The sequence below is a fragment of the Erithacus rubecula genome, assembly GCF_903797595.1.
Source record: "Erithacus rubecula genome assembly, chromosome: 16".
NCBI classification, from domain to species: Eukaryota; Metazoa; Chordata; class Aves; order Passeriformes; family Muscicapidae; genus Erithacus; species Erithacus rubecula.
This window is the reverse complement of record NC_136668.1, coordinates 14,572,842-14,587,801: the sequence shown is the minus strand read 5'-3', so window position 1 is coordinate 14,587,801 and position 14,960 is coordinate 14,572,842. Positions and strand designations below refer to the sequence as shown.

At 45.6% G+C, this 14,960-nt stretch overlaps 1 protein-coding gene across 7 annotated transcripts in view; it reads left to right on the top strand.

Annotated features, from left to right (window-relative positions):
• Positions 1 to 14,960, top strand: part of UIMC1 (ubiquitin interaction motif containing 1) — a 39,335-nt gene that overhangs the window by 2,754 nt on the left and 21,621 nt on the right. For 4 of the 7 annotated variants that reach the window (XM_079319968.1, XM_079319972.1, XM_079319973.1 and 1 more), the window contains exons 2-4: positions 1,590 to 1,750; positions 9,661 to 9,748; positions 14,750 to 14,874. In XM_079319968.1, the coding sequence (XP_079176094.1) occupies positions 1,598 to 1,750; positions 9,661 to 9,748; positions 14,750 to 14,874 (366 nt within the window). In that variant the 5' untranslated portion in view covers positions 1,590 to 1,597. Of the gene's footprint in view, positions 1 to 1,589; positions 1,751 to 9,660; positions 9,749 to 14,749; positions 14,875 to 14,960 lie in introns of those variants that run through there. The other 3 variants (XM_079319969.1, XM_079319971.1, XM_079319970.1) reach the window with 3 other exon arrangements.

Sequence of the window (14,960 nt, the reverse complement as noted above, 5' to 3'; positions counted from 1 at the left end):
GTGCAACATTCTGCTTTCAGAGAGCTCAGCAAACCTTTGGTGCAAATCATGACTCACCAGGATAATCGCCTTTTGTCTCTGGGCGTGTGTGTGCATGTATTTGCAGAGGGAAGGCTGCAGATCATAGGGAGGGAGCATGGTTATTCCTCACCTTGCTGCTCGGACTGTAGATGGAGCAATGCACTGCTGTTCTCGGCAGCGATGGGGATTTTGGCCTCCCTTAGTGTTTCTGTACGCAGTGGCTGTTTGCAGTTTTGTGGTGTTACAGAGAAGGCTTTGGCTCTATCCTGGGTGATGTAGTGTTACTGTTGCATCTTCTCTTACTCTTATTTTAGATCTCGGCACACATCTGAGCTATTTCAGTGATCTTGAAGGAAGGCAGAGTGATTCTGTGGAAGGACACTGGTCTGGGAACTGGCCAATTTAACTTGCATTTCCAGCTCTGCTGCTCCCTGATGTGGAACGAGGGGCTTGTTGTTCAGCCTCTGTCTGCACATGTTTAATTGAACTTCAGCAGAGCTGGTCATGCTCATCCTGCTTTGTAAGGCTCTTTTACATCACAGTTCAAGAAGCACTGAATGTTATTGTTGAGCTACCAGGCAAATAGCAAGCACAGGCAGGAAAGGGTGATTTAACTCTGTGCCATCCTGCTGCTCTCCTTTACTGAGATCACTTCCCAATCCTCTCCTCTGAGCTCTTTTGGATCCAGGCAGCTAATGCTTGCTGTGCATCCCTCTCCATCAGTCTATGAGCTGCCAAGGGAAGGGATGCTGAAGTACCAGTTTGCATTGTGTGGGCACCTGCCCTGAATTGTTCCATGCACTCAGGTTTGCACTGATAACACTCAGCAGGTTCCTCACTGCTCGTTAAGTGCCTTCATTAATGCGGCTGTTTTGGGCATGTCTGGATGGAGTTCTTCCGGAGGCTGCTGCTCATTGAGAAATCCATGCTGCCAGATAAAAACCTGTTGTCTTGTTTCCAGCCTGCCTGCTGCCATTGCCTGTGCTTTCCCTGTCTGTAGTGCTGGAGCAGCCACACACTGAGCTGCGCAGACGGCAGGACAGAATCCTTGAAGGAACAATGCCTTTCCCCCTGGTTTTGTTGAACATAAAAGCTGACAAAGGGCTGTGCTGTGGTGGCTTCTTGGTCTGGTGTGCAAATGTCAGCTTGATCCACTGCTACAGCCCAGTTTGTTTTCATCAAGGTGTGGGGCTGGGGAGGGGAGGTTGTGTTGGAGGGTGGGAGACCTGCTGTGAAGTGATGCTGTGGAGGAGTTTGCTGATGGCCTTTTAGAGTAAAGCCTCATTGCTTTGGAACAAGGCATTCAGAGTGGCTTTAGTCTGTGTTGCTGTTCCCCTGAAATCCCTTTTTAGCAATCAGCTGTAATAAAGTGTTCTTAACTAGATGAGTGGTGACTGGTGCATGTGGCTCCCAGTAACACTAAATCCACCACGCTTTGTAATAAGGTTTCAGTGCCTGGGGTCTTTTGCCTAAAAATAGCAAAAAAAAAAAAAAAAAAGAAGAAGAGTGTTAGGGGAAATCTAAATCAGAAGGAAACAAATGGCTTTTAATCTTTCCCTCTGTTTCAGAGTGAAGGATGCCGAGGAGGAAGAAGCCTGCAGAGGGCCTGGAGTCTCGAGGTCAGGATGGGGAGGAAGAGGAGGAGGAGGAGAAGAGGAACCCAGGCAATGCCAAGAAGAAACGCACTTTTGTGGATGCATTTATTGTTATATCCGACAGTGATGGAGAGGTCAGTGGTGGGTTTGGGGTACCCAGAGCCTGTGCTGGGCCCTGCTGCTGCAGGACAGTGCCAGAGCAGCCCTCACTGTCATCCTGCACAGAGGGTCTTGTGCCATTCCTTTTCTTACATATGAGATGAATCAAATCCTATTTGACTAGGAAATGAATGGTGTGCTTCGTGAGGGTGAGTTATGAGTCTGGGATTTGATAACCAAATCCTCTCAGAACTGAATCTGAAACGTAATTTAAAAGTAACCTTTCCTCAATCCCTTTACAAATCTTTTTTTTCGTAATTTTTATTTGATTGATTTCCAGCTAAACCTTAGCAACATGATTCTCTATTATGTGCAAATAGATAAGAAAATGATTCAGAACTCAGACTTGTGAGTAGCTCAGAAGCAGGCAGTGTTTGGTAAACTGATTCTGAATTACAAGAGCCTGAGCTTGTAACCCATCTCCAAAGGGTGTAAAGGTGAATGTGGTGTGGGAGTGCCTGGCTAAGGCATCAAAACTCAGATCTCTGATCCCCAGTGTCGGCTAATGCATGTCAGCATTACCCTCAAGATTGAAATGTCTGTATTGGTTACATGGGAGCATGGGAACTCCTGCCTGGGGGAAACCCAGAGCCCACAAAACCTGTGCCTGACTGAGCGAGGCACACGAGGGGAGATGATTACAATCAGTTTTTTAATGTGTGACTCTTAAGGCTTTGTTCTGTCTTGCTGGTGATTTGGGATCCTAAGCTGCTTTTTGTAATTCCACCATTTTCAAAAGCATTTCAGTTCACTCTCAAGCTGTAGATCTTAAATCAGGTCCCTTTTGCTCCCACATCTGCAGTGTGCTGCTCTCCAATAAGGCGATTATCATGTGAGGAGGGGAAAATCACTAGAAATAAACAGTAAGAAGCTGTAGGGCAAACTATATTGGATGTTTTTTCTTCACATTGTCTGAGTTCTTTCCCATTGGGAAATTCCCTGAAAGAAATGGAACATATGGCAGTAATAGTTCAGTGGGGTTAAACCCTTAGCTCTGCAATATGCTAAGTTAACTTCAGATGTCTGCTGCATCACTGGCCTTTATTGTGAAACCTATAAGGAAAAAAGAAATCAGCAGCTATAAGAGCTGCTGCAGTACATAAAAGATCAGGACCTGTTATTGTCTGCAATTATTCATCTCAATGTGCACGTATCTGAAAAAGAGGAAACAAACGTCTCTTAAAACACATCTATAAAAAGGTTAGGCTCCCTCACTGTTCTGTAAGTTTGTCTATAAACAATAAATTCTGATGGCATAATCGGTCATATTACAGAAAAGGATATGCTCAGAGAGGCCGTTAAAGAGCCAATTAGGTTCTGTTTAAGTGACAACAGTTCAGTCAGTTGAATGAGTGGATTTATTCAGTTCAGTCTCTTTCTGTGAGTCATCAGCTTCCAGATCCAGTGCCACAGTCTCTTGTCGTGTTGTTTTCTACAAAATCAAGCGCAAAACTGATTTACTTGGGATCTCAAAAAAATAACTGTCTGCCTTCTGTAACTGTCTCAGCTCTTCTGTGTACATCAAGTTGAATTTCAATTTTGAATGTTGTAACTGTTGTTCTTGCACTGGTAAGACCTTGTTGTGTGTTCAAGAAGAGGTGTGGGAAGCTCAGATCAATAGCAATTTTAGAGAACAATACATTCTCAATTAATCTTGCATCTGTTAGGACATGGTTCCTTATGAATCAAAAGCTACAAGGACAATTTGGGCATCATTGATTCGATGGCTTTCTTCCTTGGCAGTCTCTTGGCAGGTATCTATAGAACAAGTCCCTAGTTCTGCTTCCAGACCAGCAGATCTTGTAGCAGCTGCACCTGGAAAGCCTCCAGCTTCTCACTTTTGATGATCTTTGGCAGACTGCCTCTCCCAGGAATTTTTCAGTCATGCTGGATTATCAAGCTCATCCATGTTATTTTGCCAAGTTCCCTTTCTTTGCTCATGTCTATGCTGTGGCATCTGCAGAGCTGCATCAGAAAAAAGTTTTCTGGATGTGAGGCTTTCTGATCTCTGCTATATATAATCCTGGATTCGGGGAACACTTCTCTTTTTTTGGAAAGGGTCAGACAAAATAAGAACAGTCTGGCTCTTTGAAAACCAGAGGAGATGACCTTCTTTGTGCAGACTGTGTCTCTGAAAATGCAGACATGCTGAATGAGTAGAGTGGTTCCCATCTCCCTTGGCTGTTTAATCCCACTGTGACTTGGTTGCCTGTGCCAGAAGATGGATGTTCATTCACAAATACACAATATTTCAAGTAGTGTCCAGCAATGCTCTCTCTGAGCGTGACAATTCCTGGTCTCCTGAACCTCCTGCTTGCATTGGGCTGTTGGTTTGACCCCTGAAGCCATATCTTCAAGGTGATTGTTCCTCAGCACAGGACCTGGCCAAGCATGAACTCTGAGCACAGAGCAAAAGTTGTGCTGACCTGTTAGACTGATCTACAACCTTTAGTGCAGTTGATTCTCAAATGCTGCTCATCTGGTCTGGGACCTTTTGGAAGGGTCTTTTGCCTGGATATGTCCTTTGGGAGCTTTCAGAGTACCTGCCTGCACTTATAAAGTTGGCATCAAGTCTCACAAGCTCATTCTGCCAGATCCATCAGCTCTGCCAGCCCTTGGGGAACATATGACAAGACTCCAGGGTGATGATGCCATCTATTTCTGCATGGCCTGTCTTCCCTTCGGTGCAGAACATCCCTTTGCCTGTGTTCCTGTGTGTGGAGATACTCACAGTCAGGGTAATCAGCATGTGTTGATCAGATTTTGGCTGGGGTGCAGTGAGAGGTGTGTTTAGGCATTGGCTGGAATACCCAGCCACTGCCCTCTCCTGTTTCCATCAGCTGTGACAGTAGACACTCACCTCAGGACCAGGCATGGTCTGAGGACATCTTGCTGTGGAGAAGATGGCACTGGAAATGTCACAGCCAGGATGGCAGTGCCCACATGTCTCAGTTAAATCCCATCCAGCAGCTAAGTACCAGGCAGCTGCTTGCTCACTCCCACCCCATGGTGAGGAGGAGAATCATGGGGAAAAAGTAAATCTCGTGGGTTGAGATAAGAACAGCTTAATAATTGAAACAAGATAAAATATAATAATACTATTAATAATCCTAATGATAATATCAAGAGTAATTGTAATGAAAAGAAGGGAGAGAGCAACTGCTTTTTATCAGGAACTGTAGTGATAGGACAGGGGAGGAATGGGTTCAAACTGAAAGGGGAGAAATGTAGTTTAGATATATGGAAGAAATTCTTTACTGTGAGGGTTGTGAGGCACTAGGACAGGATGCTCAGAGAGGCTGTGGATGCCTCATCCCTGGCAGTGTCATTGCCAGGCAGTGAACAACCTGGTCTTGTGGGAAGTGTCCAGGACAGGAGGGTTGGAATGAGATAATCTAAGGTCCCTTCCAACCCAAACCTTTCCATGTTTCTCTGAGTAAAATCCAAGAGAAGCCAGTGCCACAATCCAGTTGCTCACCACCCACTGACTGATGCCCATCCAGTCCCTGAGCACAGTCAGTGTCTCCCAGCCAATTCCCCCTGTTCATACCCTGGCCATGAGGTTCTGTGCTGTGGAATATCCCTTTGCCCAGCTCCCCCAGCTCCTTGTGCACCTGCTCACTGTCAGAGCACAGGAAACTGGAAAGGTCTTGATTTAGAGTAAGCACTGCTTGGCACCAACTAAACCACTGGTGTGCCATCAACATTATTCTTGTGCTAAATCCAAAACACAGCACTGCACCAGCTACTAGGAATAAAAATAACTTAATCCCAGGACTCCAACTCACACCGCTGACCAGCCAAGCGAAGCAGAGCCACATGGGAGTGTTGCTGCAGTGCCCTGCTGTCTCCATGGGCTCTGCTGGTGCCAAGGGACCCAGTGCCTCCATCTCCCAGAGGAGAATGCAACGTGACTTGGTTCTGGAGAAGGCTTCATGGCTCTGCTGAGCTCACTTGTTGAAAATCAGATTGATCTGTATGTGGGCTTCTCACAGCCCAGTGAAAGCCCTTTTTCCTACAGAGTCCTCTCTCCCTGTGTCAGGACCTGCATATCCTGCCATGAGCCCTGTTGTGTCTTGTTGTTCATCTCCACTTCCAGCAGGTTTGTTCTAATGAGCTGAAAGAGCAAAGCTGAAACAGATTCTGAACTGAAGTCAGAGTCTAATAAAGTAGGGTGTGATATTAATTTCAGCAGCAGCCTTGGCAAGAGCCAAACACGGCAATTCCAACATCTAATTGGCTTTTAAAAATAAATTAGTCTGGTTTTCATCTGCATATTTCCCATGCAGGATGTGTGCTGTTTGGCTGTGTCCTATTGTTAGATGGTCCCAACTGCTGTTGAGCAGTAAAATTACCCAGACCTTTTGACTTTGCAGTCTGCACTGTTAGGGGTGGAGACATTCTGCTGTAGCCTTTTCTTCCCTGAGTCAGTAGAAGCTGATTTCTGTGGTTTATCATGCGGATTCAAGGGAGCAGGATGTGGGATGCTGGCTACTGGCTTCCATTTATGGGCTTTTAGAAATGAGTGGAGCTGTATCTGTTTCTGCTGGCAGAGTCAGCCTTCTCTTAAGTATGTGCAAAAGCATTTTTAAAATGGGAATTTGATTTCCTGCTGTCTGGTAAAACCAAGCAGGTTACAAAAACAAGAATAGTGGCTGCCTTCCACTAAATGTGTAAGGAACTTTGGAAACCTGTCTATTTTTTGATCTGTGTACAATGCTGACAGTGAAATTGCTCATAAGAGAGCATCATAAATTAAAGTGCAGAGCCTGACACACAGGAAGAGAATTTGGGCTCCTTCTGGCCGTTATGCCTTGAATTGACAGCAGAGGAGGAGGGATGCTCTCCAGGCTGGCACTGAGCAGAGGTGTGCAGTTCCTACCTCACCTCCTCTATAATAATTAGTTTCTCTTGGAAGATGTGTGTTGGAGATGACCTTGTAACTAAGAGTATTGGCTGCAGTTTGGGAATATTTTAATTGATTAAGATTATTTTTGGACTAGTGATCTTATTAGAAAGGCAGTTGGTTGAGTGGCCCCTTGAGTTCCTATTATCCTTGTAGATAGATGAGCATTAAAAGGTTGGGTCAGGAAGAGCAAGCCCTGTTGTCTTCTCTGAATTTTCTTGGCCCCTTCTGTTTCTACCATCCACGCCTGCATTTATGCAGAGCACTCTGGGGCCTGCGGGGCTCTCTCCCAGCAGAGGTACAAACAGCCATAAATCCTAATTAAAAGGTATGTTTTATTTTCTGGGTTTAAAAATAAAGAAGATTTAAGAATTCTTGGGATTGAGATGTGTGTATATATTTTGGCCCATCAGGATTAATTGGATTTGCTTCAGCAGTTCATTGTACCGTGGCTGTTCAGTAGAAAGATGTTTAAATTGCTCAGCAGCATTCTCAAATGTATGAGGTTCATACAACACGTGTCCTTCAATAATTTTGCTCCTGCCACTGGTGTAAATGTTGAAATTCTTCAGGATCAGCACAGGGAACTGAGGCACGTACCTTGCTGTGCCATGGAATGCCTGATGCCAGGCACTCTGTTCCCCTTGGAAGCCCTGGAGGTGTTTGAGCCCGTGTGTCTCGTGGTGTGTGTTGTTATTGTGTGTCTCTGTGCACAGAGCAGGCACTCACAGCCATGGAAAGTTTGGTGTGCTCATAAATCACATCTGTGCCCTGGAAAAGAGCTGCAGATGAGAGTGTCAGGGTTGACCTTCCAGCGAGTGCGGGAGCGATGAGGGGAAGATTGATGCCTAGAGAGAAGAGCTGGGGATTTACAGAGCCTGTTAGGATTAAATTGCCCCTGTTTTAAGCTGGGGTGGGTTTAGCATTGTTAGGCAGGGTTTTGAGGGAGGGCAGGAGAGTTGTTGCTGAGCCTCCTACAGCATATGATCCTGGTGTGATCCCACAGATTGTTCCCCATCCCCTGAGGTGTGAGCAGCTCACGAGGTCAGCATGGGGCTGTTGCTGCAGACCAAGGCAGGGCAGTTTGGGGTGGGGGATCCACAGCTTATGGAAAACTGTGGAGAGGGGCACCATGTCAGGGCCCTGGAAGAAAGAGGATTTCACCTCCTGAGCAGCAGCTTGGCATCCATCTCCTAAGAAGAGAGACTCTAGATGTGAAGCAGCCTTTTGGAGACTCAGTGGCAGGTCTTGGAAAGGGGGTACCTAAACCAGTCTGTGTGAGGAAGAGAGGGAATCAGTAACAGAAAAAACCCCTTAGGCACAAACACGACTGTGTGTGGACTTGCCAGGCACGATTACTGCTGTGTTGTGAGGCAATTTTTAAGTCAGTGAAAGTGAGGAATGGTGTAGGTATTAGGAGTGTAAGAGCTGTAATGTGTTAAGGTTTCAGGAAACCACCTAATAGTATGTCTTGCAAAATCTTAGTTGGATAAATAATTTAATTTGGTCTAGATAGCAACATTCCTGGATTGAAATCCTGCTAAAAGACTGTCAGTAGGAGCTGCTGATGAACAAAGGAGAGGCTCATCTGGGGGAGATGTAAAGCTGAGGCCAAGAGGATCAATATTAGGTCTGTGTGTGTTTTAACATCCTCATTAACGATCTGTAAGAGGGAGCAAGTGGTGTATATAGATTAATAAAATCTACAGATAGCACTAAAGCCAGAGATGTCTTCAACAGAACTCAGCATGGAGGTGCAGTCTGAAGGACTTCACGGGTCCAGAAACATGGGCAAAGGACAGAATAAATGGATGACACTCAAAAATAATCAATGTACTGTTTGTGTTAAAGTAGCCCAAGCCATGTGCCCCTCCTTGAGTCCTCCTCTTGGCACAGGAGGTGGAATGAGGCACAAGCATGTGGCTGATTTGTGTCATGGGCTGCAAAACTCAATGTAGCTGCAGAGGGAGCAGTGCAAAGCCCATCCTGGCCAGGCGTGGGTCTCTGCTTGAAACACTGGATTTGATTCTAATCCTACCTGATTTAGAGAGACAAATTGGAAGGGGTCCAGTGCCAGCCTTGGGTAATGTGTGTGCCCTCGCCTAAGCCGTTAGGACAGCAACTTGCAGAAATTTGTGTCATTTAAGCCTGTGCCCATTTGTGCTGCAGTCTTTGTGCTTAAAGCAGCACACATTTAAGTTGTTTGTGGGAGTATTGTTCTAGGGAGCCTCGAGACAACAAGTTCCTGAAGTATTCAAGTTTCAGAAATTAAATACTTGTGGCAATACTGCCCAAAGAAGCTCTGGATGCCCCTCAAAGTGTTTCAAGCCCAGGTTGGATGGCGTTCTGAGCACCCTGGTTTAGTGGAAGGTGTCCTTGCCCATGAAATGAGATGATCTTTAAAGTCTCTTCCAACTCAAACCATTCTTTGATTTTGTGAATACAATGAGAGAATAGCATGAGAAGAAAATACAGCTGCCCCTCCTGCTCTTGGGGTGCATTGGTGTGGGTCTCCTAAAATGGCTGGGGATTCTGGTTTTGGTCACCTGAAATTGCCTGGGCATAGTACTAGAAGCTGCATGGCAGGAAACAGTCCTGGCTTACAGGTGTGTGATGCTCAGTTATAAAAAGGTTCTGTTTTTCTGTTTTGAGTGCTTCCAAATATCAATGTTTTAGCAAGGCCAAACAAATTCTCTCTAAAATCATGGGTAGCAGGTGCAGTGCATGGTGGTGACTGGCATGAAGTCTATTGTCTCTCCTACTTCTCTGTTTATGTCAGTCTGTAACTCTTTTTGCTCGTTATGCTTATCACACAGCTTTTAATAGTTACAGAATGTGTTTGGATTACGTTTGAAATTCAAATTTCACACAAATAGACACTTGTTCTTGAACCAGTGTTTGTGTCTGAGTAGTTGGGGGAGGGGGCTGGTAGTATTTCTTACATATTGCATTCACTCACCATGTTCTTTTCCATTGCAGCAGGAGTCAAAGGAAGAGAGTGGATTACAAAAAAAGAGAACAAAGCAGCTGGATCGAACCAAGTTTGCTGCTAAAAGAAAAATTGCACGTAGGTCTCGACTGTGGGGCTGGGGAAGTTGTCTGGTGCTGAGCAGCTTCTGCTGTTTGTGTTAGAGATTTTCTCTTTCAGAAAGGCTGTGGTGTGGCTGGGGATGCACAAAAGACTCTTCACAGGGCTAAATTTTGCACTTCCAAGATAAGTGTGTGAGGGTGTTGGTACCTCTCCGTGTTCAAAACTGTCTGAGGTTCAGAGCTGTGATCTGAAAGCGCCGTCAGTCACAAACTGCTTTCCTGTCCAGGCCCCTCTGCTGCTGTCTGTCCCTGAAACATCACAATGCTCTGACCCGACAGCTGCTGCTCAGGAAGGATCTGAGTCGCAGCTGACAGTTCACTGAAATCATCAGCTCACAGTGTGGGGGCAGCCAGAGCACCAGCAACGCTGGGCATCATAAGGAGGGGTGTTAAGAACCAGGGATTTAGTTGATGTAATTTTGCTGTTATATAAAGTGCTGGCGCACCCTTGTCACAGTGCTGTGTGCAGTTCTGGCCTCTGCTTAGCAAGGGCACACTGGTAAATCCAGAGAAAGGCAGCCCAAGCCATGAAGGAGTGGGGACAGCTGCCTGGTGAGGAGAGACTGGAAAGCTTGGGGCTGCTTTGTTAGGAGAGAGCAGTGGGATCAAAGTTCCCATCAGGAAGGCAATGCCTCAGCTGAGCACAGAGCTGTTGTTTACCAGCTCCTGGGGTGTATCAGTGGAAATAGCAAGAAATAGATGGGTTTAAAATGGGTGAAGGACAGTGATACTTCACACAGCATGGGGTGACCTCCTGGAAGTTTGTGTCACAGGAGATTGTGGAGAGGTCAGTATAAACTGCTTTAATAAGGGATTAAATGCATTCATGAACAATAAGTCTATAAACAAATGCTAAAGGCTGGGATGTTCTTGCTCATATTCTGATGTACAGGCAGAAGGACCCACTGAGCATAGCCAGCATGCCTCTGCTCCCTGTACAGCCCCACATGTTACAGCAGCCAGGCCCCAGAGGGTTCCCACTCATGTTCCTGTGCTCTGGGAGGCAGTGGTCTACCCAGCACATAAAATTCAGGATGTTTTAAAATGGGAAAGATGTTGCCTCCTGCAAAACCCAAAGCAATCACTGAACAAAATGGAGCACGCCAGTGCTCTGCAAGCAGCAGCAGTTGGGCTTGTCAGTCCTCACAGGGTTTGTGTGAATTAAATTGTTTTTAATAGAGGCCTAAGGCCATAGCACAGAACAGCCCAGCTCTTTGTGGGAGCTGCAGCCCACTGTGCATGTCTGTGTTGAACAAGTAAGATAGCAAAGTCAGAGATGGGGAAAGAGTTCTTTTTCTTATCCTTCTTTTTCTCCCAAAGGAAACAGAGCACCAAATTAAAGCTGAAACCCCCCTTGGAGATGCCACTAAAATGTGACCAAGCATATGGTGCTAAGAGCAGGGATCTGCTGAAGTTGGATGTCCTCGTTGCATCATTGAACATGTAGGGTTTCAGAGCTGGTGCTGTGCAAAAGGTGTTCATTGTGCTCCAGAAAATCCACAGGAGGTGGGGCTGGGCTCTCCAGACAACAGAGGAGTTCTGCTGTGTTTCTAGAAGTTGAAATTATCGATAATAGTTTTTCTTTTCCCGGGGCAAAAGCTGCCTTATTTTGTTGCTTAGTGTGCTCATCTGAGTTTGGGGGTGTCTGGCTCTGCACAGTCAGAGAGCAGGGACTTATTTGAGCACGTGTGATGGTGGGGCTGTTCTCATTTGTGGGAAGCTATAATTAGACTTCCAGTGTTTGCTTTTAGGCAAATTAAGATTTGAAGTAGTAATTATTTTTCCCAGTGTCTTTAAATAAATTCTTTGAATTGTGAGGCAAATTGGTCTTTTGTAAAGATTGGGTGCTTCTGGGTAGAGCAAGTTCTTTCTCCCCAAAACTGGAAAATTTCGGATATTGGCAGGCACTCGTTATGAAGCATATCCTCCCTTTTTTGCTTTGTTGTGGTTTTATTAATTTTAACCTAAAGCCATAACTAAAATACATCTGTGACGTTTCATCCTGACAGGATAAATGGAAATACAAAACCTAAAGAAGTCTCTCTCTCTCTTTTTCTGGAGGAAGTCAATGCTTTAAAGCACATTTGAATGTTTTTACTGTAATTGTGCTTTGCATATGTAAAAAAACTGAGATCCCGAATTTCTGTTATTTTTGAGTAAATCTCTTATTAGTAAGTGTTATAACTACAACTAGTGGGGTTTTGCATCTAATTCACTTTGCAAATGTCAAAATGGAACATAAATCGCTTTGCAAATTGCCGTATTAGCATTTAAAAAGGCTCTGAAATGGTTTAATTTGTTTAGGGCTGCCATATCTTAAAAACAGTTTCTCTCTGACCCCTCCTTCCCATCTGTGGGTCTCTTGGATGCCCTGGTCCCCAGAGAGGCGCTGGGATTTCCTGCTGTGTTGGGATGGACGTGTGAGGAGAGGATTTTGGAGTGTGAGATGCAGGATTCCCAGTGCTGGTGCTTCCCCCTGGGAATGGGCTCCTCCAAGGCAGGCGAGTGATGAGTGTGAGATGAGCATCGGTCCAGATGGAGAGGGGTCGTTTCTCCAGGGATCTGTGCAGTCCCTGCCAGACATTCTGAGCTCTCTCCCCAGCTCTGTTTGCACACAGTGGTCGGGGGCTAACGCAGCGCTCTGGGTTTCTAATCATCATAAATCATGACGGCTGCAATCAGCATCAAGTTTAATAAAACACACAGTGCTGAGAAGTGATCAGTCCTGGAGCATGAAATACTGCTTAAAGCAGGTCAGGTCTGCTGGAAGGCATGAGCAGAGCTGCTCTTTGCTCTCCCCATAGTAATGCCAGGTGGATTTAAACTCGAGTTTTCCCCATCTCCAGAGCACCTACTCAACTGGAACGTGCACTAAGTGCATCTTGTTTGTCACTGGTTTCTTTGCCAGAGGCAGCATTTGTCTGGCACATTCCCTGTCCCCAGAGGGGAAATTGCTGTGCCAGGGAGGGAGAAGAAAACAAAATGTACAGCAGTAGCTCGCCAAAAAATGTTTCTTTTTATTAAGCTTCATGGATGTTGATAGCCTGAACTGGCAAACACTCAGGCCCCTGTTGAAGCACGTGGAAAGTCGTGTGTTGCAGGGTGCTGATCATGTGCACCAGTTTTCCTGCACATGTCTGAGTTTGCTGGTTGCTGTGATGGTTTGGGCAGGAAAATAAATCAGCACACACTTTCTTAATGCTTGGTAGGTATTTGGTATTATGGAGAAAGAAAAGACTGTGTAGCACTAAGTGCTGGATGACACAGTGGTGATTGGTCAGAGGTTGGACTCAATCTCAGAGGTGTTTTCCAACCTAATTGACTCTGTGATATGCTGTTTAATGCTGCTGTTCTTGGGGCTGGGAGCTTTCTTCACACTGGACTGTGCTTTCCATTAAAGGATGCTTTATTTTTTTTTGCCCTGGTCCCTCCTGGCTGTAACATCATAGAGTGACTTTGTCCAAGGACAAAAGATCCCCACGAGCCCTGAGAGTGCTGCAGTCTGCTTTCCCTTCAACCTCTTTCTTAATTTTCAAAGGAATTACCCCCCCACCCCCACCCTGCCCCAAACCAACAACCTGAAGCTAAGTGCTGTTTTAATAGAACACATAAAGGAATCTGATGGTAATCACTCCAAAAATGCTTCAGATCCTGCTTGGGTGGGGGGAGCACGAGGCTGCCATCATCCAGGAGCTGGGGGAAGGGCAGAGCAGAGCTGTGCTCTGTGGATGCTCCTGGTTGCAGCAGTGCTGTCATGGACAGGCTGCAATCCTGAGCAGGGCTGCACTGCCGTGTTTGGGTGGCAGCTGGTTGGGAGAGGATGGGATAGAAAATGGGAGCCTGCAACTTGTGAAAGCATCTTTATCCAGGGAAACGCCTGTGTCTGAGCTGGCTGCAGTGAAGGCATGTTTTGTGCTTGGGCAGCCTCCCTGTTCAAATGACATGTCTTAAAGATGTTGTAGCCCGTCGGAGAGCGCGAGCCTTTGGTTCATGCATGAGATGGTGCGTGCAGGATTCTGCCTGGAGGAGGGAGCGGGTTCTGAAGGAAATCTGTCAATTTGTTTCGAGTGAGAAGATGTATTTTTCAGCTCCTGAGAGTGCTGTTGAGTTGTTTTTCAAGCTGCACTCCATTCTGCAGGCATTGTATATTTTAAGCAGAATGAATGTGTTGGATTGAATCTAAGTAAATAAGTGTTTTCCAAAGTAACTAACTGCTTTGTTTCTACATAGCCAGTCTAGACTTTTGGTTTGATTGGAGCGAGGAATATTTTAGGAATAAATTTTCTGCTGAAATAGCGGTTACAAGTGTAGGAAACCTGTTTCCCATGCATGACTGACTTAGTGATGCAGTGGAGTGGTGATGTGAGCAGAAGGGGGATGTATGCATGGGAAATATCCTCTATAATACCACCAAGCAAGTAACATTATCCTCCACAGAGCTTTCCAACTGCAGCTCAGGGTGAACAATATGTAGCTCTTTTTCTCTTGGATAGGTCTCCCGTGGAGGTATCTGTGTCAGAAGACAGTGAGGTGTGCTACTCAGCTAGTAAAAAAAGTGTCTTAAAGATATTTTGTTTATCCTACCTTGCTGCTGAGCCTATCTGATACAGAAATGAGCATGCTTTAGAAATCTGTCCTTTCCCTCTCTCCTTGAACATGCATTCTGCAGCTGCAGTGTGTGTTGTTTGATGGCAAATGAAATGTCATGTTGCAGTTAATACACTCAGGGAATGGGAACTCAGATTGCTGTAGAAACCCGAGGTGAAGTTCCTGACCTGAGTTACCTTTCTCATTTAGTGTTGCCTGCTCCAGTTTTGGTGATACTTTTTCAGGACAGCTGAGGTTTAGATGATTTTCTCTGCATTCCTCCTGGGGAGGTGGGACTCTTACCCTTTTCTCCCTACATGCTGGATATTCACTGAGTGTTTACATACACCTGCAGCTGTGACTTGACATTATCCTGTTTCTTCTGCTGTAGAGATGACTGAAGAGGAACAATTTGCACTGGCCCTGCAAATGAGTGAGCAAGAGGCTAGAGAAGTGAACTGTCAGGAAGAGGAAGAGGAGGAGCTCTTGAGGAAGGCCATTGCTGAGAGCCTTAGTGTAAGTGCACTTCTGTGAAGAGGCTCACTAGGGTTCTTTAGCAACATTCTGTCTGTGCTTGTTTTACCATGCTGCACAAAATAAAG